The sequence below is a fragment of the Accipiter gentilis genome, chromosome 3, assembly GCF_929443795.1.
Source record: "Accipiter gentilis chromosome 3, bAccGen1.1, whole genome shotgun sequence".
NCBI classification, from domain to species: Eukaryota; Metazoa; Chordata; class Aves; order Accipitriformes; family Accipitridae; genus Astur; species Astur gentilis.
Genome location: NC_064882.1, coordinates 11,408,734 through 11,432,563, shown reverse-complemented (window position 1 = coordinate 11,432,563; position 23,830 = coordinate 11,408,734). Strand labels below are relative to the sequence as shown.

Below are 23,830 nucleotides of genomic sequence, written 5' to 3'. Positions count from 1 at the left end.
CCTATATTCTGAATGTAACACATTTCAGTATAGCATTATATGAAAAACTTTGTGATAGCTATCAAGATCAATACAGTAATTGAAAAAATGTGGTCTCCTTCCTTTTATCCTGAACTGTTGAATGGGTGCATTGATTTTACTGTTTCACCTGCCAAAAAATCCAACCTTTATACTCTATTCCTCATTTTATCTCAGAACCTTTTAACAAAGTGTCCTGGTTCCAGCTGGGATAGAGTTAATTTTCTTTCTAGTAGCTGGTACAGTGCTATGTTTTGGGTTCAGTATGAGAAGAATGTTGCTAACACTGATGTTTTCAGTTGGTGCTCAGTAGTGTTTAGACTAAGTCAAGGATTTTTCCACTTCTCATGCCCAGCCAGCGAGAAAGCTGGAGGGGCACAAGAAGTTGGCACAGGACACAGCCAGGGCAGCTGACCCAAAGTGGCCAACGGTGTATTCCATACCATGGGACGTCACATCTAGTATAGGAACTGGGGGGAGTTAGGCTGGGAGGGATCGCTGCTCGGGAACGAACTGGGCATCAGTTGGTGAGTGGTGAACAACTGCATTGTGCATCAGTTCTTTTGTATATTCCAATACTTTCACCATTATTATTTTCACTTTATGATTGTTATTATTAACATTATTAGTTTCTTCCTTTCTGTTCTATTAAACTGTTCTTAACTCAGGAGTTTTACTTTTTTTTCCCCTGACTCTCTCCCCCATCCCACTGGGTGGGGGGAAGTGACTGAGCAGCTACATGGTGCTTAGTTGCTGGTTGGGGTTAGTCCACAACACAAAGAATTTGCAAAACACGTCACAAAAAATTGCCTAGAAAAAACATAGCGACAAAGATGTATCAGCTATCTACTATGGATAAACGTTCTTTCTTTGACCACTAATCAAAGACTATTATATGCCATTTTAAAGTATTGTTGCATTTGAACTGTTAAGATCAAGATGTGTGATAGTCTCGGTGTAACTATTTTTACTACATTCACCGAAAAATGGAACATTTATTCCTCTGAAATCTTGTATGGCTAGATGCCTTATTTTAGTTGTCAAGCCAGGGACTTTTACGTAACAATGGTCTAATTCTGTCAACGGCACTATGTGAGGCACATTCAAAGCTTAAGGGAGAATCCAGATTTCTTAAAACAGAAACAAAGATCATTATTCAGTAGCGTCTTATTTAAATAAGATGTATCTGTTGTGTCTTATTTCAGATTTGTCCATTTATTCTGACGATCATCCAACACTTCCCATTATGTAATAGTCTTCAGTATTACCTAAATAGTCTTTAGTACTATCCTGGGCTTTCTCCTGAACATAGGTTATTTTTTTCCAGATAATGTTGTTCACAGTTAACAAGATGGTGAAAAATCATTACAGGTACAGAAATGATGGGGAACTGCATATTGGATTGCTGACTCCTTTGAGACAAGGGTTATTTTGTCTCTTTTAGTTGATACAAAGGCATGAAAAACATTCCATAAATTTTGGGTTTCTATCTAATAAAGTCATAATCAATGATTTTGTTGTCAAGTATTGTGGGGGAGAAAAAAAAAATTCCCCTGATTTACGCTTTTTAAGACTGGGTTAAGACTGCAGGATAATTACTTCTCTCTATTCCTTCAGGCATTTCTTTACTCTCTTCCTTCTCAATCCTTAACTCCTTCCCTTTCCTCCCTTAAACTCGCTTTCTGGAAAACAGCTGAGGCTCAGGTTTGTGCTTATCTATTTTAGTTTTTTTTCCACAACTCCAACAGAAGTCTTGCTCAGGGCAACATCCTTTAGATCACAACCCTCATAAAAGAGAAGTGTTAAGAAAAGGAATGCTGATGTAATGTCTCAAAAATTCACTGGAACCATCTTTCTTAGGCAAGAGCATCAATGAACGGGTCCAACCATTTTTATAGTTCAAAAGCCTCATTTATTACAAAAACCTCCCCCAAACCCAAACCCAACAAAACCCCACAAATCTCAAGAGATAGAATAATAATGAAATGGCACTATATGATCATGCATAACCTATTTGCATGTTGATGGCATAGAGAAGTGCAGTCTGATGAAAAGATTTAAGAACTAAAGAAAAAAAAAACAGGGGCCAATTAATGTGATGTTCAAAGGACACACCGAGCTGGGATTTTACAGTATATAGTGAAATACTTGCGTTGCATATTTCCATCTCATGACTTGCTAAAAAAGATCAAAGCTTTTTTATTCCATATTAAAAATGACAGAATATTACAGCAAACATGCAATAAGAAGAAATGTAATAAGCTTTAATAAAAGATGATAATAAGGTTTGATAAGAACTTTTGGAATGTCACCAAATCTGGAATGTAAGATGAAAGCATCTGTATGTAGAGATTGTAGTGTGTTATTTGGAACCCCACAGAGCTAAACTGTGATTAGAACTACATATTTTTCCATAAATTAGCTTTTGTTTTGAATTTCCTGCTGAGATCATATGGAAGTTGATTGAACATGCAAGTCAATATATAAATTTTCTAATCCTTTGCTGTTTGTTAGGCTTCATGATATCACAATCACAGTGGTCCACTTGTAGATCAAAGGTATGTGATTGAGGCCAAAACAAAATAACCTATAACCTCTTTACAAAACTTCTTCATGGTGATTTAGATCTATCCATGATAATTACCACTCACCTACCTGATCTGTGCAATTATGTAGATGCATAAACCAAGCACTACATGCAGATCAACTTGCAAAGTCACAGAATTTCCACTTAAATCCATACTCAAAACCAGAATGGACACACTGAGTTCACCATCAAAGAGGCCTTTTTATACAACTCTACCTTACCTCAACACCTCTGATATAAACTTGTAAGCCAAAAGCTATCTACATAAGCAAACAATCTTGTGCAAATCCTTGGTTCAAAAATCCACTGACTGCAGTCACCCCCCTGCTGAAACCTCTCCACTACCCTCTATTTTAGCTCAGTTCCTCACAGGGACATAGCTCCTCACTACGTCACCAGGAATCATGACTGCCTAAGCAGCTGTGTGTCTGGGTCAGAAACGCAGGAGGGACTGGCTACTAGATGCAACATCCTTTATTATATAGTTGTTAATTTGTTTTACGTGCATTGAAATAACACACCATGTTCCTCCAGAGGCCACACTAAAGTGAGACGCCACTTTTATGAAACTATTCCTGTGAGCAAATATATAATGTAGGTACATGAAAAATACTACTAATAAAAAGCAAACAGAAAAAAAAAATTATCATATATGATTTATGAAAGGAACCTATGACATAAAGACAACCTTACTATTAATTGTTTTGTAAGGCCAGTGATTTGTTGCTTGCAAGCCAGTTTGTAAGCCACTTCATATTTTTTAAGAGTTATGTAAGCCTTGGGAAAAACAAGTTAGGATTACAGTTTCACATTGACTCCCCCCCCCCCTCCCCCCCCCCCTTAAAATAAAATCAGCCATGACACTGAACTATAAAATCTTACAGGTGTTATTAAGAATAGGCAGTCTTAGCTCTAAAGTAGCAGTCACTTATAAAATTCATGGAGAAAACCAACTACTCCTTTTACTGTGTGAAAAGATACTGGATCAGTAATAAGGACGTGTTTTAAAATTACCCTCTCCTAAAATTGCTCCAGCTGAATTGAAATAACAAGAAGGATTTTATCTCTCCTTTTCCAACATGTGGATACCTTGGTATCATTACCTCTACTTGAGATTACTAACAGGAGAGAGAGAGAAAAGAAGCTGCCGGGAACCAAAAACCTGGCAAATAAGTTGAAAACATAAAGAACTATTCCTTGGCAGTGTGAAAAGATTTGGAGTGAGTCAAATGAGGACCCACTGTCCAGGAAAAATCCCTCAATAAAAACTGGTGTGAAACTTGGCATTTTAAAGATGAAAGAGAAGATGAAACAACAGATGGGTTTGGAGCTTTCACAAGTGAAGATAAATTTATTGTACCCAGTTATTGTGTTACGCCTTGTGAAACTCAGATCAGTGGTTAGCAAAGGTCGTTAACTATGCAGCTGGCTGCTGTTTTAGAGTCTTCAATGAGTATTATTGAAATAAAAATACTACTCTTTCTGTACCATAGTAACAGTAACTTAGAAGTATTTTTCAATTAGAACCACAGGAAACATACCTGTTTTTTTACTTAAAGGTTTCTGGAGGTAGCTAATTTTCCAAATGGCTAATATTAATTTACAATACCTAACCCCCTCCTATATTACTCCTTCTATAGACTTATTAAAAGAGATGCTTTTGTGCGATCCTATTTCCTCAAATGTTGGCAAATCCAATCTGGTTTTGTCTGATTGGTTTTATTATTGAGGAAATTAAGCCTTTCACATGCAAACATCCACATCATCTAAACAGTTGTAGCCCATTTGTTTTTCCTGGATTATGAAACTACAAATGCTGTTATAGGTGACGATTCCCAAGAGAGAGCATTTTTTTTGTTTCTGTGAATGAAGTTGTCTGAAATAGCATCAATGTGAAAATGAAGGATCTCATATTTAAAGATTCCTGTCTACTTCAGAGGACACCTAACTTTCATCCATAATTAATCACTGCAGTGGGGTAATTACACCTATACAAAACCCATGCGTTCTTGCAATCGCAGTCATAAATGTAACATCAAATGATATTGCTCAAAGCAAGTTTGGACACATGTCCTTGACCTTTTTATTCTAACGTGCTTGTGTATGGAGAGGTTTACCAAAATCTCATCTAAATCAGATTTTTAACAGCATGAATTTTTTAAAGCATTCAAAAAGAGACCAAGCAGTTCTCCTCATAGAAAAGATTCAAGGGAAGATTGCAATTTAGAGAGAAGATAAAATTTATACACAAAACTACCAGTTTTAATACATGTATTATAATTCACATATCACAGCAGATAGCACATCCCTAAGGGCTGGCTTCTTTCTTCACAGATATGAATTAGATACTAATGGAAACTACCATCAAAGAAGAGAAGACTTCAATGCTACGTCCACAACAACTTGAGTAATCACCCGAGTAATTTCATCTCTGCTTTGCATAATCTCTTAAACATAAGCATTCATTTGAAGTATTACATATGCTTACATACTACTAAAATATACTACATGTTTACCTGCATAGATAAAATAGAAACTACAACTCTAAATTACTCTAAGCTTGCTATTTATCCAAAAAAAGTAGCTGGTGTAATTTAACTTCATTTCTCATTAGACTGAAAAATTGCTACTCTTTGGGAGTCTGCCAGAAGACTACAGGAGGAGTGCAGAAAGGTCCACATCTCTACATAGCATGCTTGCAAGAGATTTCAGTATCCCTGAAAACACCATCCAGATTTTGAAAAATCATCATTCTGCATCACAGTATGATGGGAGAATCACACAGTGTGGACCTATGGACAATGACATCATGTCATCTTGCAGTTTATTACTACACCTGTTATAATGCCAGGATTACTGAGTTTCAATTTGCTCCACTGGGCAAAAGTGGAAGGGTGACAGGACTACTGCCAAAAACCTCGTGATAAATCTGAATTAGAATACAAGCCTTTTTTGGAGCAGAGGTGGGTATGCTCCTTGACGGATTAACTTTTTTAATCCCTTGAAATCTTGTCAAGTCTCTTTTAACCTCCTGACTGCCAATTACATGTTCCTACATCCTTCTGTGTGAGGATTATCTTTCTCAATGAACATTTTACTCTCAGTGCCACTAACAATAATAGCATGTGACATCCACAACACCAATCAAATATTAATACTGTGCACTCCTGAAATAGTAAATATATTATGCTTTCACTTAGTTTGAAACACAGTAACAAGATCCTTGCTTAAAAAACATCAACCAAAGGCATTATCCATAGTTGTATTCTTGCAAGAGACAAGAAAGTATCTTCAATGTTCATGCTTCAAGACATAGATGTTCAACATATTTGAATTTTGTACTATTTCAATGAAAGATGTTAAAAAAACTTTCAGCCCAATTCAGCCCAGTAAGGTGGTGAAGCATAACAACTTCATTTTCTGACTAGTCATTCTTTGTTTCCCAGTCTTGAAAGAAAAAATGCAGTAAACATAAGAAATTACATTATTGTTTACAAAATATTTCCACACTAAGGAGGTACATTGATCTCATCAGCAATGCTGTAAACATTATATGAAACTCATACAGATATCCAAAAGTCATAGCTATGGGATACCAAGGAAAATAAATTTATCTCATGTTAGACATAGCTGAAAATCTTTGCAATGCAGAAAGTCATGGAAGTAGTAGCTGTAATATTAAGCTTCATGTTAAAGCATAAAAAACGCAGTGTCACACAGTCACATGTGTATCTGAATACTGCTATTTACAAAGCATATGTCAGAAATGACTGAAGGGAGTTGCCTGAACCGATATTAGTAAGGCATGGCCTACAAATATCAATTAACCAGCTTTTATAGTTCTATTTTAAAAGATTATGAAGTACTGAAATGGAACTAGGACATTGGTACTTCAGATTTCGAGGACTTTTGTAAGGTCTGTTCAGGATGCTAAAATCCTTTAGAAATTTCAGGAGGTGGTTTCTACCTTCTAAATAATTGTGCTGTACTGCGTGCACCAGGTATATGACCACACACTGGATAGACTACACACACTAAGGTCCTGCCTTGTAGTTAAGATCACATACCTGCTCTTCTATTGAAGAAGAGCAACATGTGGCAGAGACATCTAAAACAACAGGCAAGCAGATTTTGACAAGCGCAGAGCAGAGCCACACATGCTGGAAAGGCAGACCCCTACACATGGTGTTGCCATCAGAGGCAGCCAGCTTCTGGCTGCCCATGACATTTGAAGCTGAGCAAGACCTGGAAATGTCCATCTGGGACACCAACAAGACATCACTATGTACTTAATCCACAGCTTCTTACTTTGAGAGGCAGCCACTTCCAACTCCAACCAAGCCTGAACTGATACCAGAAACCTTTAATCTGGGAAAAGAAAGGATGACAGGGAACACTGCTGCTGCCTCCAAATGCACTAGAGACACCCAGAGCCTTCCCTAAAAGCCCCATGGATTGTTAAAATGAGAAGTTGCCTATGGCTTTGCAAGGAACGATGTACTTTCTATAGTGCTGGAGACACTGGCTGCCTTCACAGCTCCAGGTATAGGCACACATTGAGCAAGAACAGGAGACATTGATGTGGTTCTCCGAAGTGCTTGGTGCAGTCAGGCAATGCTAAGAAACCACGCTTAGACAGCTGATATGCTTTCTCAGAAAGGTTCATAGAAGAGAAGTTTCCCTGCTGTAGATTTTTGAATGGTAGTTTGAATACATTGTGATATGTGGATTTGGTAAACTCTAAAATCTGAGAGCAGTTTCTTCAAATGATGACAACAGACCAAGAGGAAAGGCAAAATATTTCTGATCATTATTTTTTTTAAGAATCAGATATAGAAATGTATTAGTCTACCTCAATGCCTCTAATTTGATGGAAAGAGAAATGGGGTGAGAGCATAAACCTGGCAAACTAAAAATCTGCCAAATATCTACAGACAGGGAACGTATTTCCAACACACACACCTCAGTGAAGCTCCAGTCATAGCTACGGTCCCAGCACAACCTAGGGAAGCAGACAGGAATGGGGAGAGAATGCAAAAAATGAAAGTTCTTGATGAAACTCTCAGTGACAATAGCATTACAATACTCAAAATTAAATGCAGGTCAAAGAGAAAAACAGGTTCTATAAACACATAATGAAAGTAAAAGTGATTAATAGCAACTAAACTATATTCTCCCTCATGCCTGTTAATTACAATACCTATGCTGGGTATTGTAATAAAAATTCCATTTCAGTAGCATTATTAATTAAGTTGTTTTCCTCATTCACGGCAGTAATTGAGCTTTACAAACAGCAGAATAATGTTAACTTGGCATTGCAATCAAAAAGAAATATGATATTGTTCTTTATTGATAAAGTAAAATAGATTCCTTTTGATTACAGGTAAATTTAGTCATTGCTTTAGTCACAAAAATTCGGTCTATAACTGGCATGGTTGTTCTGGGGAAAGTGGTTCTGCCCTACTATGACTTCGGCCACTGAGTCCAACAGGGAAGGCATCCAGTCCTCTGCAACCTGCGAGTAGATGTGAATGCCAGCAGCTGTCACACTAAATCCTGAGTAATACGGGAGAACCACAGACAACAAACTTGGAAACAGTGCTGGAGACATGGAAAGTTAACCTCAGTCTGCAGAAACAGACAATTTTCCAATTTTTAAGGATTACATAAAACTCGCCTGCAGGATAGTTAATTGACCCTCAGCTGTAATTTTCACACCCTGCATCCTTCTGTGTCAGTATCCTCTAATGATGAACTTCATTTGCTGTTTTCCCTGGACACCTCCTTCTTCTCTTTATAGCTTAAAGCCTCTTAAGTTGCTCTGTTACTATTCTCACTAAGTTTCTGAGATAACTCTGAAGATAGTTGTCCACTATTAGAAATCCATTAGCATATAAATTTTCAGCTTACTTTAAATATCTTGAGATGATGATAAAACAGTAACATTTTCAGATGGACATGAATGCACAATATAATAACCACAGAATAAGCACAAGGTATCTATTTTTATACAAATGTGGAAAATACGAGTTATCTGTAATTATCAAACATGGCTTTCAAGTCTGGTATCTCTTTTCCATTCACATTTCATTTGCAATTTACATTATGACTGTATGGTCATTTCTGTGTCATGGAAGAACAGCAGTTTTTCTACTGTTTCTCATAGAATGAAATATAAACTAAAATACATGTTTTCCCAGAAGATGTTTGAGTTGTTAAGTCTAAATATTAGCTTTCTTTTCTGTCCAAAATGGATTTGCTTAACTGTTCACAGTAAGTAGTAATGATAAAAATAGTCTGTGGCCTTTTTAATTAAATACAATTCCGTTCTCCCCCTTTCTTTTTCCTGCAGAAGAGATGTCCTTCTGTTATCACTGATATTTAAATATTTGCTTTATCACAAAGAATAGCTGGCTGCTGTATATTCTTGTCCTGACCATTGGCTGCAGAGCTAAGGCTAACAAAATGATCAATCCCAAGGTACACAGAGGGTAAAATGCTCAACAGACTTGGAAGTATGACAGATTGTTGTGAAGAAGCTGGGACAGCAGAAGCCTGACTAAATAGGTCAGCTCTCACTATGTATTCAAAGAATGTTCTATGTTCATAGAAACCTATTTAGTAGACATAAGACAACATTCATGACAGATGCATGCAATCTTTCAGTGTCTTCAAGCTTAGTTGACTGAATCTGGTATTGTGTAATTCCAACACTGACTGAGGAAAACTGTCCACCTCTTTGGTTCCACGCACAGTGAAAATGGCACTAACTTCTTATATTGACTTAGACAATGCCAAGATGGTACCATTGGCAATGGAGAATCAATTGCCAGTGCAATTCCTGGGGAAGGAAGAGGGGCCCTGATGTCCCCAGATTCTCATTAATTTCATCCAGTTGTTGAATCCACACCAAAGAAGAAATAATTAGTACAGTACCAATCAGTCTTTTAATACAGCTTGCCAGAGTCTGTGGTACGCAACACCACATTGGAAACAATCCTCCTGGCTGATGTAGTTCTCTGAATTGCACAGTGGATTTTTCTGTTAGGAAAAAACCACACCCAAGAACAACAAACTCCTCCCCTTAATAAAACCAAGAGTGGACAGAGAAGAACCCCCAAAAGGTAGAAATGAAGGATGGAAGGCACATATGGAACTTTGAGTTGATGCCCACGTTGGACCTAGGAGTTGCTCTACAAAACTTCCCCTTCATTCATTCACTGCAAATGATAGATGCTGAATAAGGCAGTAAGCCATGGGGAGATGAAGGACGAAGTTCTGTTTTGCCTTGCACATTGCAAAGCTGGAGTCTATTTCTGGCTTTCACACAGAGTCCCTGTACAAAGTTTGGGTAAAACTATTAACGTGTATGTAGAAAGAGGTCAAACTAAGGCAACTTCATATTTCTTACTCTTTCATGGCTTAAATTGAATACTGCTCTTCCTAGTATTCCAAACAGGGAGAAAGATTCTAAAATGTCCATGTTGGAAAAAAATCGGTCCTTTTCTTCCTTGGTTGCAAACCTTATTATGGATAGCAGTTAAGCAAATGAGCAGCTTGAAGAAATTCCAGTGTAATCTTGATCACCAAATGAGGCAGCTTATAGTCTTTATTCCCCATCTTTTTAACCCATTATTTCAGGGAGCTCTTCTTTGAATCCTTTACTCTCAACTAGAGCTATTTTTCAATTCCACTCCTCTATATGTTGCTGCATTATCTTTTTGTTCACTGTTTGCATGTTTCTGTTGCTTAACTCCTTGTTTCTCAACCATTTAACAGTAGATGAAGACTAAACAAAGGACCAACATTTTCTACAACTCACTTCTATCTTCTGTAAAAATTGCAAAATGGTTGAGAGACCATGAGGGCTAGAAAGGCAAAACTATGCGGGGAGGCTGGAAGTGAGACTCTCTTTTCTTTAGACTGAAATAACACTTTCAATTCCTTGTGACCCCCCCCCCCTGCCCCAAGACTGCATTAAGTGGCCTTAGAGTGCAGCATTTGCTCTGGTCTCTACCCACGCTGACATCTTCTGCTCTCACCTCCTCTTTGTAGACTTCGTAAATGTAGGAGTTTCTCCTCTCAGAGTGATGGAAGAAGTGCAAGACAGACCAGACTCTCGATGCAGCTCCTTCCTCTGGCTGGGCTAATTGACAGAGCAGTAATTGACTAAGCAGTTCTGCAAAGGCAGACATGAAGTCTAGCAAACTATGTCTTCTGCCTTATGTTGCCTGAACAGAGACAGCGGGATCTGAAGTCACTTTCTCTACCCCATATCCACTGCAACTAAGATAAGCCTGGGCATGACACGTTCCTATCTCTGCCTTTCTGAGAAGGGCATGGATACACCACCGTTCACCAGGTGGGCAGTCCTATTAGTTCTTCAGTCTGCAGCTGCGACACTCACACAGCGGACATCAGCCACACTATGTTCCTTATCAAAGCGTACTGGTGTATTTTGCAGCAAGGGCTGTAGCATTTTCACGCTTGTAGCAATGTCCCTCTGTGAAGTTCAAAATGTCTCAAAACAGCTTTACAAATGTGACATGCCACCTCAACTGCTGTAAACCTGAGCAGACAAGCCAGACCACTGTGTTAAGAGACATGTCATGGGATGCTGGAGGTCACACAGTACCGCAGTCCTTCCCATTTTTTTATGTTATGACCAATTTCCTACAAAGTAATTTCCCTTTCACACCTATGTTATGAAATGGTTAACCAAGATGAATGACCATTTCCATCTTACATTAATGATTTCTACCGATTTATACTTGGATGGCCTATTAAATGGAAAGTATTTCTGATGTTACATCTGTAGAGATGGGAAAACCACATATATGAATGAGTGTAATCCATTCATGGTTTTATGGACCCAAAGTTCTCTAGAGAGCATCCTTGAGTGCTGGGTTTTACATTTAGATTGCTGAGTTAGCTGAAATATGTGTAATATCACCAGTAGGCAAAGAGCTCCCTATTGACTATGGGCAGAGGAAGGCCCTTGTGCATTGTTTATTTCAGCAAGGATGTGAGCTGGCGTGTGCCCATGAAATGTTGTACAGCTGTATTTGCCTTTTTTTTTTTTTTTTTTTTTTTACAGGGTATGTCAATAAATGATGTGTGGAGTTGAAAGCTCTCACTCACTAGAAAGCTCATCTCTTTTTCCCCGAATACAGGAATAGAGGCGCATTAGACATGCTTATATTTCTTAATGTGCCTGCGGGAGAAATAATCCGGTAGAGCTATCTTCCTGTGCCCCTCAGATTCATAAGTAATCTGGCTCTTTGGGGCTAGCAAAGTGTAGAGCTCAGCTCAGAATCAAGTCTTCAATATTTTACTATCTGCATGGCTGCTTTTCCCAGTTCTTGACAGTGACACTTCATACTGAATTCCTTCTTTCATATTTATGTATTTATTTAGTAGCAGATGTTTGTTTCTGATGACTTATGAGGCAGTATTATGGAGACTGAGCGCAATTAATGTGTTTTATAAATGGGATTATTTCATTCCCACTTTAAAAAACATGTAGGGTCAAAGCTTAACTCTAAGCCACACCTTCATACTCCTGTGCACATTCACACAAAATAACCACAAATCCAACGATTGAAAGGGGCTGGACAGCAGTGGCAAGCCCTACACTTGCATATATGCCTTTTGTTCTTTGGGGCTGGCAGCTGAGGCGTAACGGGTGCGCAGGGGGCTCTGCTTTGCCAGAACAGAGAGGAAATTTCTCCAGCTACTCAGCAACCCAGTTTCTTGCATTGCTGTTCACAGGAGCTTCAGCCCAGTAAGAACTATTTCAAAGGCTTTATACAGCTTACCCTGTGCCTTGGATTGTAACATAGCAAGCCTGTTTCAACAAAGGCAATGAAGGTTTAAGGATCGTAAGGCCTTCTAGGCTTTGTTATTACTTTACACTGATTTTAGAAAGAGGGAAGGAAGGAGAGATTGACTCTTCTCTATTTTCTTTCCTTTACTTTTTAAGACTTCGAATCTGAGTGCAACCAATACCGAAGAACAGACCCTTACACTTACATTTCCATAACTGTGGTGACTTAAACTTCTAATTAACAAATCAGTTAAAAGAAAGTCTTTGAAGACCATTAATGGACTCAGAGGTGAAAAAATCCGTAATCTGGGCAAAGCCGCAGAAGAAGTTACATGAACAAGAGCCTGTTCTGTTCCCTTATTAAAGTCAATGACATTTTTCTCACAGACAAGCACTGCCCCCATTAACTGCCTAAAATTCAAATTATATAATATTTATACTGAACATTTATGAAATTAAGTAATTAAAGATATGAAGAAATAAAGGAAATCCTCAAAAATAAAAATTGGGAAATGGAATTTAACAAATAGAGAAAAAAGAGAGTAGTTAAAAATAAACAACCCACAAGAGAGGAAGAAGTCTCCATCTTCTCTGCATGTTGTCCTTCTGGACAATTATTTTCCTTATCTTGCAATCAAGAGTCTGCATTAGACTTTTGCTCTAGCTCTATACACAAATATATGTGTTTGTAATGTTGAAATAACTGACAGTTAGCATTCCTAAATGCTGTATGAGTTATATTTCATGCAAAATGAGAGGAAAAGTGTTCCATGGATATGCTGCAAGTTACATTCACATAATGGAATTTTTACAGCCTGTATTTTTACACATACTTTACACATACTTTTATAAGAACTAAACAGCACATAGCTTAATTGCAGTTCAAATACTTCTCTGAAGTTAATTCACCCACTATCATGTTGCAGAATATTTGCAAAATATTCGAATTTTGTACTTCCTCTAAACAATTGGACTTTTCATTAAATCATTGTTGTGGTTTTTACTGTTACCAAAAACTTTGCTAGTTGAAGGTTAGTATGTCACAGTCAATAAACAATCCATCAGACATGCCTGTTCATGGTGACAATTATAAAAAATGGGACTCACCTATAAAGTAGGACAGCAGTATTGCCAGCAGCACTGAGACCCCTACAGCACAGAGAGCAGTACATTTCCAGCTACAGTACTTCGAAGACTTCTTGAATTTAAAAGCACTTCTGGATAGAGTGTTCCTAGGTAGTGGCCGAGTAGGAGGTGAATAAACAGAGCCGGATGCCATTGTGTACCCTGGCGTTGCAGTACTGAACAGCGGTGTGGTCCCTGTTCCTGTTTTGAATAGGAAATGCCTGTGGAAGAAAGAGTGTACGGTAAAGTATAAAAGTAAATAAAGCTGGAGCACAGGCAGTCATACCTCTTTTGTTTAATGTTGCCTATTTTCAAATAGCTAACAACATCCAAGCTACAAAGGGACACTGAAGCAATACTTGTCGCGACACTTGCACATAAAACCCCTCACTTTCACTTTAAGAAAAGACCAAAAGCCCCCAAACATTAGTAATACACTGGTATCCAGACGGGAAACAGAACTACCCAAAATATGGTATGGTAGGGAGGAGGTCTCTCAGAGTTTATCTGACAAGTAGGGACAGGCTTTCTGCTGCTGTTTATTTTTGTTGGCTTCCGCTACAGACTACAGGGAACTCCATTAAAAAGTCAATAATGAGCAATCTGACTATAGCCCACACTACTTATCACAGCTTTCCTGGGTTAAGTACAAAGAAAACAGCAATCTCTCAGATACAAACTTTTGGCCAACTTTGCCAAAATTAGACAGTTAAAAGATTTTGTTTGTGTCCTAAATACTCAGTTCACTAATTCATATCTCCCCGCACATAAGCTTACCATAACAAGATCTGATTATGGATACAGCAGCTAGTTACAGCCTGGGAAGTACTCTAAAGAAATATATTTAGTAAGTGCTCAAAAAGAACCACAGCCACCAACAGAAATTAAAAGCAAAGCTGAAGTTAAGACACACTCTGTGAATTACCGGTAAACTTAATTTTTTTTCAATTAAAATTTCTAAAAGAAATACTACTCCCTGAGCCTACCTACAGTAGAATCCTTTAATTTAGTTCACACAAGCATAATTATTTTGGAAGAACCTCTAAGCATGGCATATACTACCTGGAGTTTTTCTACTGACGCACGTACACAACTCTACGAACAACAAAATCTCAGCCGAACAAAGATCTTTGCACCAGGGTGTTTTTCCACCGATTTGTTAGGTTGGCAATTCTGTAGTGTAAGGCTTGGCCTTACCTAATTAGGCTTTGCAAAATGAATACATTATAGCTAAAAATGGTAAGAAAGCACACTGGAGAATTTTGAACTTACCAAGTGCATGAACAGCTAAACAGAACTAGAGACATGTCTGCAGTTTTTAATAGGTAAGAGACACTCATGAATTGCTGATACCCAGGTCCTCCTGAAGCCAAGTGCATGCCTACACTGTGTTTGCCTACTGCATGCCACCTGTACAGTATGGGTCAGAGGATCTAGCACCAAATCAGCTAGCTGTGGAGGGGAAAGCCCTCTAGTTACACCACGTGGCACTGTGGACTGCTTCTCAGCTGATGCGACTTTCATCCTCCAGGACCCATGCTTGGATCCTTGCATAGTAAATGGACCAACCTATACAGGTATAGCAGCTTCATCAGAACTGCGCTGTAGAGACACTGGAAATTAATTTGCCCCACTGCAGCCTGAGAAAAATACCAGCAGTTGATAAACAAGGTTTGTTATTTGCAGGTGATTTTGCTATGGGAGATTAACAGATGAACTAGAACATCTTGGCACAAGCCTTCTCCTTGAAAATATTTGCATTACAAACATGATCCCATGAAATATGCTACATGGGTTGCTTCATTTTGAACAATATTAAACTTGCTGGCAGTAACAACAGAAGGACACGCACTAGATCTACCGATGCACAACAGCACATCCCAATTTTTTTTGGCTTCTGAGCTCAGAGGATTACCAATGATTTCAAAAAACAAAGCCCTGGTGGTTTAAATCCTCTCTAAGAAGGTACTTCATTAAAAGTGACATTTTCTATGTAGCGAACACCAAAATAATAATAACTAGCTCTATGTAAAAAATGTTTTACACCTTACAACACCATAACTTTGATTTTACAGACTCACAGAAGCATGTAGGTTCATTAAATCCTGATAAAGTGTCTTATCCACTTGACCTTTACTGCTGTTTCACTTCTGGCTACATATGGTGAATGCTATGTCCAGGTATGTTTCACAAACAATGCCTACAAAAATCTCAAGAAAATGCCAAACACAAAGGTGGCTGCTTCCCTCTCTGTGCAATGTGTACTGTTTTGTGGGACTGAAGGAAAGCCATACAGTAGATATAATAATATTCCTCCCAAACATCAGCTTCCATGTTAAAAATAAGAAGCTGACTGACCAACTTGAAATTTTCACATGCTCCTGCTCTTTTTATTAGGCTCAACGACTAAAAATGTAACGTGACGTATGAGCACTTGAATGGAACTCCATATACTCTAAGCTTTAACAAAATAATGCAACAGAACAGTCAGCCTCTGATCTTTTCCTTTTTTTTCCTCTGAGAAAGTGAGAGCTGAGACATTGGCTTTCACACAGCACAGTCTACTAGAGACTGTAATCCACATTCGCAAAGCCTTTGAGGAGTTAATCCCATAGATAAACTCAGATGGCTGCATATCTGTCGTGGTGTGAGCTGTCATAGTTCTGACAGTCCACATCAGGCATCAAGGCAATGAAAGAAAATTGTAACTTTTATATGGGAATCATAGATTCATTTAGGTTGGAAAAGACCTTTAAGATCATCTAGTCTAACTGTTAACATAATGCTGCCAAGTCCACCACTAAACCATGTCCCTAAGTGCCACATCTACACGTCTTTTAAATACCTCCAGGGATGGTCACTCCACCACTTCCCTGGGCAGCCTGTTCCAATACATGGCAACCCTTTCAGTAAAGAAATTTTTCCTAATATTCAATCTAAACCTTCCCTGCTGCCACATGAGGCCATTTCCTCTCATCCTGTCACTTGTTACTTGGGAGAAGAGACCGACACCCACCTCCCTACAACCTCCTTTCAGGTAGCTGTAGAGAGCGATAAGGTCTCCCCTCAGCCTCCTCTTCTCCAGACTAAACAGCCCCAGTTCCCTCAAGCCACTCCTCATAAGACTTGTGCTCCAGGCCCCTCACCAGCTTCGTTGCCCTTCTCTGGTCACGCTCCAGCACCTCAATGTCTTTCCTGTGGTGAGGGGCCCAAAACTGAACACAGGACTCGAGGTGCGGCCTCACCAGTGCCCAGTACAGGGGAACAATCACCTCCCTGCTCCTGCTGGCCACACTATTTCTGATGCAGGCCAGGATGCTGTTGGCCTTCTTGGCCACCTGGGCACACTGCTGGCTCATATTCAGCCAGCTGTCAACCAGCACCCCCAGGTCTTTTTCCACTGGGCAGCTTTCCAGCCGCTCTTCCCCAAGCCTGTAGCACTGCATGGGGTCACTGTGACCCAAGTGCAGGACCCGGTACTTGGCCTTGTTGAACCGCATACAGTTGGCCTCGGCCCATTGATCCAGCCTGTCCAGATCCCTCTGTAGACCCTCCCTACCCTCAAGCAGATCCCACACTACCTGCCAACTCGGCGTCACCTGCAAACTTACTGAGGGTGCACCCGATCCCATAATCCTTGATAAAGATATTAAAGAGAAGTGGCCCCAATACTGAGCCCTGGGGAACACCACTTGTGACTGGCTGCCAACTTGATTTAATTCTATTCACCATGACTCTTTGGGCCCAGCCATCCAGCCAGTTTTCACTCAGCAAAGAGTACACCTGTCCAAGCCATGAGCAGCCAGTTTCTCCAGGAGAATGCTGTGGAAATTCAGCAGTGTGTAGTTCTAGGCTGCACACAGCACAACTCCTCACTTTAAGCTGTTCCTCCTTTGCTTCGAATCCCATGAATACAATGCCAGAGAGGTTGGACTGGCTGGCTGGAGAATGCCAACGGAAAAATAATGACAGAAAACCCAGCCTGGCATCTTCCTTCAGGTTAAGAAAATTTGTTTGCATCTCTCTATTCGTAATGAGTGGAGTTACTAATAAAGTTGTCAGAGAGTCTCTTGCTACATTAACTCCAAGTGATAAGTATTTAAAGTGTAACGCTATCAGACTTGCACATCTTGTCTGCCTCACTGAGCCATGCCAAACAGTGTTCCTGTGAGACGCTCAGAAGGATATGGTATCTGACAACAAATCCAGGCTGCTTCCAGATAATGCTGAAATTCTTATGCTCTTGAAATATAAACTATCCACAAATTATTTTAATTATCTATATATCCATCTACCTTGTCTTTTCAAACCGTGGAACTTGAATAGCTAATTTCTAAAGCCTAAATTGTTTGCACTACTTGACCAGGCACTGACTTACTGGCAATTACACTATGTTTCATCTCTTAGGGAGCTTATAGCATCTGCAGTAGTGTATCTTCTATTCAAAATTGATCATCTAACAAGCACTTGCTAGAGCTTCATGTAAGCAGCACTTTAAATATTTTATTAAGCTTCAGAGACAAAATTTCAGCAAATACGCTAATATTTTAAAAGACAAGCTAGCTCTGTTTTTATTAAATAATTCAATTCACTTTTTAAACCAAATAATCTTCTACTTTTACGTTTATTCAATATACATTTCTGTCTGCTTATTCAATATATGTTTCTGTTAAAAAGTGCAGCTAATCTTAACGTTTTAGGAGAGAAGAATTCAGTACTTAACTAATCTAAACTACAGACCAGTAGCAAAATACAAAGTGATATCATGAACTAATCCTAGGATGCAAAGACAGCTGGGAAGTCCCCTCATTTCACAAATGGTAGGCATTTTACTTAAGCTTCCACCCCTAAAAGAAAAGACAGAAATACAGCATAAAAAACCCTCAAAGATGTCAGCTCAGAAAACAGAAGCATATGAATAAAAGTAAAATAATCATGCTTTTAGTTTAACTCTGTACTCTCTGAGCACCAAGTGCTGGTGTGCACCTGCTGACATGCAGACCGTTTTCTTCCTCCTCAAGCTGGGGGGGGGTAGGATTCATATCAAATAAGATTCTGTCTGTGCTGCCACTTCCTCTGTGGAAAATAAAATTGAAGGACCTTCTACTAAATTCAGTAAATGGGAAAGCAAGAGGGGGGGGAAAAAGTGGTAAAAAACCCCCATGAGTTGGGCAGAAAGATTAAGTTAACTGAAAATTGTGTCTTCAGAGAAATGGAGATAGATTATCAAAACATTCAAGGACACCAAGGCTCAGACTGTAAGCCCGAATACTTCTGATATAAGATAGTTAATTGTCCAGCAACAGAAATGTGATTCAGAATAACTTTCTTTATTAAAAGATCTGTGACAAAAACTTTTGACCACTGTTTAGAAGAAAATGGATACTACGCAATATTACATAAAGACGTCTGGAAGGCCCTAAACTCCAGACCACCAGAAGCACAGATATTGCACAAATAAATTATCACCAAGCAAAAAGGAGTATACCACATTACTTTTAAATAGATTGGTCTCAATTTGTATAGGATTATTGCATAATTTTAACATTCCTAATACAATTTTTACATTAGATATGTGACTTCTTTTTTTTAGCTTATGCTGAAATTGCTTCACCTTACAAAAGAGTCACTGTGATCTGTAGCTGTGATTTCTCTGGTTTTGGGCATCATATATAGAATGCTTTGCATATACTTGGAAGACACGTGAAAGAGTCTACCTTATCATTTCCAACAACTTTCTTGGCAGCATTTTAGTTCTGTTTTAAAGTATTTCATACAGCACAACCACACCAATAGAGTGCTGAATTCCTTGGCAAATATGTCAGTGTATTAAAAGTCACACAGGACTTTTACAAAATTCGCACTAAATACTGAATTGTGAATAAGGCCCAGCCAAATTCTATTGAACTTCTCTAAGTAAGTCAGAATATGCGTGATATTTTATCACCTCGCCAGTGAGATTTAAAGATACCTATTGTTATTTTGGGCAATGTTATTATTTAGATGATGACTGCTGTCACAGAATAAAGGTCAATATCGCTAGGCCTTATGCATATACAACAACAAAACACTCATCACCTTAAGAGCTACAACACCATTGATCCAGGATAAAATTGTATTTAGAATATATGTGCTTAAAAACCCTAAATCCCTCCCTCCCAAATCTTTGAATCTTCTGTATTGCTGTATACTACCAGCACCTGAAGAATCTGGAGCAGAATATATCTATTAGTTTGGTCACGTTTCTGAATAGAGAGATTCCACCATGATCACTAACAAATGTCATAGTGCCATTGCAGTACTGTCTCCTATACTGTCCTAAATGCAGTCTGTTTGGTCAGTTCCATGACAGTGTTAATGATATGTGGCCCTTCAGGTCATTACAGACCACTACCGTAAGACCACTGAGGAAGAACAGCTGTAACACTCAGAAGACTGCACTACAAAAGGCATTCGGTGTCAGGAATTCTCTCTGACCTGGACTTTTGAAGGAGGTCTCTGTCTAAAAAACAGTGTAAGGGGTAGGATTCCCACAAGCATATGTAGTACAATGAGCAAGATAGGTCATTTAAAAAATTGTGGAGGAGGAGGATAATCTTATTTGTTAGAGAACAGTTACACGTGTAAAATCTGTGTGTAACTGTAACTGAATAAGCAGAAACAGGAGTTACTGCAGCAGGGCAGATCACCAGGAACAACACCCTGTCTGAAAGTGCCAGCACAAAGCAAGGGGATGAACACCTTCCAGTCCACTTATTCACTAACAGCTCACTCACATTCTCTAAATAGTCCAAAACTCATGCTCTCACTAATGTCTTCTGGCATTTTGTTACGTAGGCTAAATATGCACCATGTCAAAAAGTACTTTCTTCGATCAATTTCAATTTAAATTCAACTGATTGTTCCCTTCGTTTTGTATAATGAGTATGTACTGTTTGCCCCACAGTACATGAAGACAAAATTTTTGTAATATTACTGTTTGATTCACTTTATTTTTAGGATAAAACATACAAAAGCATTAAAAAGTAATTGCCTAAAGCAAACCCCCCAAAATCTAGGCTATTTATGGGTCAGGCAAAGGCAACTGTGGAGTTGAGGAAAGCTATTTTCAGATATCTGTTGTTTCAGTGCAGAATATAACAAAACTGACATCTGGAAGATGACAGAATAGGAAGTGACTTGAGGAGAGGTGGAAGAGGAAAGAAAAACTATCCTGAACATCTTTTGCATTTGCTTCTTTTACCCTTAGGTACCAAAAGACACCCAAATAAATATTTAAGTATATCCCTGACTCTCTAAAAATTTCTTTCATGTAAGTAACAAGTCCACTAATGTGTTACATTTGACTCATCTGTTCTTACTGCAATTTGAGAAAATCCCTGGACACATTAGCAATTACCAGCACAGGGGACCACTTTTGGCTCAAAAGATCATTGTACTTTACTTGACTCTTCCAGCCAAGGCAATACCATTCTGTCTTCTGTAATCACAGGTTAAATACTTTATGAAATGAGCACACCAATTTTACATTGTGGAGCATAAGGTTAATCTTCCTCCCCACAAACCACCCCAAGTCTGCCAGTATCTAACTCTATTAAAAATTATCTATTTGCCTCTAAGGACTGTTGAATCTGTGAACATTATTATATCAATCAACACATTTGTAAGCAAGCCCAGGTAAATGGTTTTATCCATTCTGCTAAGGTTCTCTATTTGTTACCCTGGATTCACTCCAAGGCATGAAGTGGTAATATCTACACCTTGGATATGTAGAATTAGGGACACATCAATCATATTCTCCTAAGCCTCAAGAAGCAAAAAAAAACTTCTATCGAATCCACTTCAAGTGAATGTAACTTGGGAGAAATATCAGTTTTAGTGAATTTATGTTTTGGTGACATATTTACCTCTCAGGACCAATACTTCAGGATACATGACTTGTCTGCTTGGAATTCAATAGTACTCCCTAATGACTTGGTTTTGATGTTTAATATAATGGTATTACTGAATTTCTGGGAATAAAACCTGTAATTATTCTATTTTATAATGAATACAGCTGTGACGATTGCTCACCTAAACTAAAAAAACCCAACCAACAGATTTTGTCCAAAAATGGCCCTGATTCATAACGCACCTATCTGGAGACAGCAGCAATCAGTAATTCTGCTTTTCAGAAGTGCAACGGCACCTTCTACAACAGTTTTGCAGCACCGTGAGGCCAACATAAGCAAGTAAGACACAAGGATAGCTGCAACTTTACCTTTTTATTTTTCTGACGGTTCAAAGACACATAGGAAAGTCAAACAGAATAGACTTCAGAGGTTTGTCTCATTCTTTACCTCAAATAGTCATTACTGACACATGCAGAAATAGCATGTGCCTATCTCTGTGTGAAGACCTAGCATTTTATTTGCCGTTTCCATACACAGAAATCAATTAATCTTAAGAAAGTAACTTCAGGAGAGGATGGATATACCCAGCTGCAGCTATTTTAGTTTGCTCCAACTTCTCTCATGTAAGTTTTTGTATTTATCTCTCCCGGACTTTCCTTAATGCAAACCAGCTGAGTTTTTCCCTCCTGGGAATGGGTATCATGCTTTTTTGTTTGTTTACAAAAACCCTATCAGATACATTAACTGTCAGAATCAGAACAAAACCATTAACTGTGGAGAAATCGGTGGTCCGAGATCGCAATCCATCATTGCGCTGCATCTACTGACTGGTGTGCTCTCTCTCTGCTGACAGACCCTATTCATGCTGGATTGAACTGCGTTCTCTGAGTGAGACCATGACCCTCACCTGCCACTTGACATTAGAGAGCTCTGCCTGGTTCACTAATGGATAGATCACATCAATAAATCTGATTCCTTGCACTGAGTTGAGGAAGCAGATGGAAAGAGAAGATTAATCTCTACCAACTGACATTATAGGGAAGATGTAAAAGATAACAGAAATTACTGGCTAGGTCTCATATGAACTCTGGTTCACTGATGCATGAGATCAGCTTTCCCAGTAGGCTCCAGAAGGAATTGGATTTTTGTTTCTCTGTGAGCACTTCATGCCTGTCTTCATCTTCTGCTAACATTCTTCTGAGATGAAACCTTGTAGCTGGTAGTGTTTGCCCTTAGCACAAGCTTATGACTGACTTCCACAGAACCATATGTCTGCACTTAACATAAACCCAAGCCAGCACAGAAACTACATTATGCTGCGAATTTGTCTCAGTTTATTTTCTGTGCGGAATTGCAATCAAAAAATTGCTTAGGAAGGGATAAAAGTGAATTTCCGCTTCCTCAGAGCCAATATTAATACTACCATAATCCCGGAAAAAGCTCCAAAATCACATCAGATCAAACAATGATCAAAGTTTGGGGGAAACAAAAGAGAGTAGAGCTATTATCCATATGCAAAACCAGAGGACACATCTGTGGGAACTGGAGATAAGCCTCTTCTAACAGCTTATTCAAATATTTCAGAAAAACACTACATATGGTAACACTTGCTTGAATTTGGGTGGGTTTACACTGAGGACCCACTTTCTTTACAAACTGAAGACTGAAAGCCAAGAAAGAAAAAAAGTGCTGCAAGGGTTGCAATTGCCTTCCTTACTGCTTGTATGTTCTTTCACATCTGGCAGGTTACCACTCCACTGCTGGCTGCTGCTGGAGAGACTAGAGAAGTCAGGCACAGCAACCTGCAGCTGAAGCTTCAAACAGCAATTCAGACATGACAATATCCCAATCTACCGTGAAAGCCACCAGGACACGGTGACTTGAAGGACTGGCTAGTGACAAAAGCCCCCAAATTCCTCTCTTCAGGTGTGCAAGAGTAAATCTCTTCCTCTGCAATACACCGTCTCCTTGGTGGCATAAGAAAGAATATAGGGCTACAGCATGCAGAGGGCACCTGTAAACATCCTATTATTTCTTCCACCAAATTCAGATTCGGGCTGCTAGCTCTCTCCCACGGAGAAGGAGGAGTTCACTTCTGTGATATATAAATGCGTATCTAGGATCAAAAGAACCAGTACAATCAGATGGCTCTGCTGAGCCTGCTTTTTCGTGCTCCTCTCTCCTATGCTGTTACTCTGTAAAGATGAGCAAGGGAAACAAACAACATCAAGCCACACTTTGCCAAAGTGAGCAGGAGAATCTGATGCAAGCAATGAAACGTGCCACAATTTTACTCATACTCCTTGTTGCGGGATTGTCCCATTACCTACTTTCCAGAGGAGAGTGAAAATAGACTTATGTATTGCTGAAAAAATAACAAGT

General features: G+C 38.9%; 1 protein-coding gene across 10 annotated transcripts in view; it reads right to left on the bottom strand.

Moving 5' to 3' along the window:
- TENM3 (teneurin transmembrane protein 3) overlaps positions 1–23,830 on the bottom strand; it is a 478,347-nt gene that overhangs the window by 107,846 nt on the left and 346,671 nt on the right. For all 10 annotated transcript variants that reach the window (XM_049792479.1, XM_049792524.1, XM_049792519.1 and 7 more), the window contains one exon: positions 13,539–13,777. In XM_049792479.1, the coding sequence (XP_049648436.1) occupies positions 13,539–13,777 (239 nt within the window). The remainder of the gene's footprint in view (positions 1–13,538; positions 13,778–23,830) is intronic.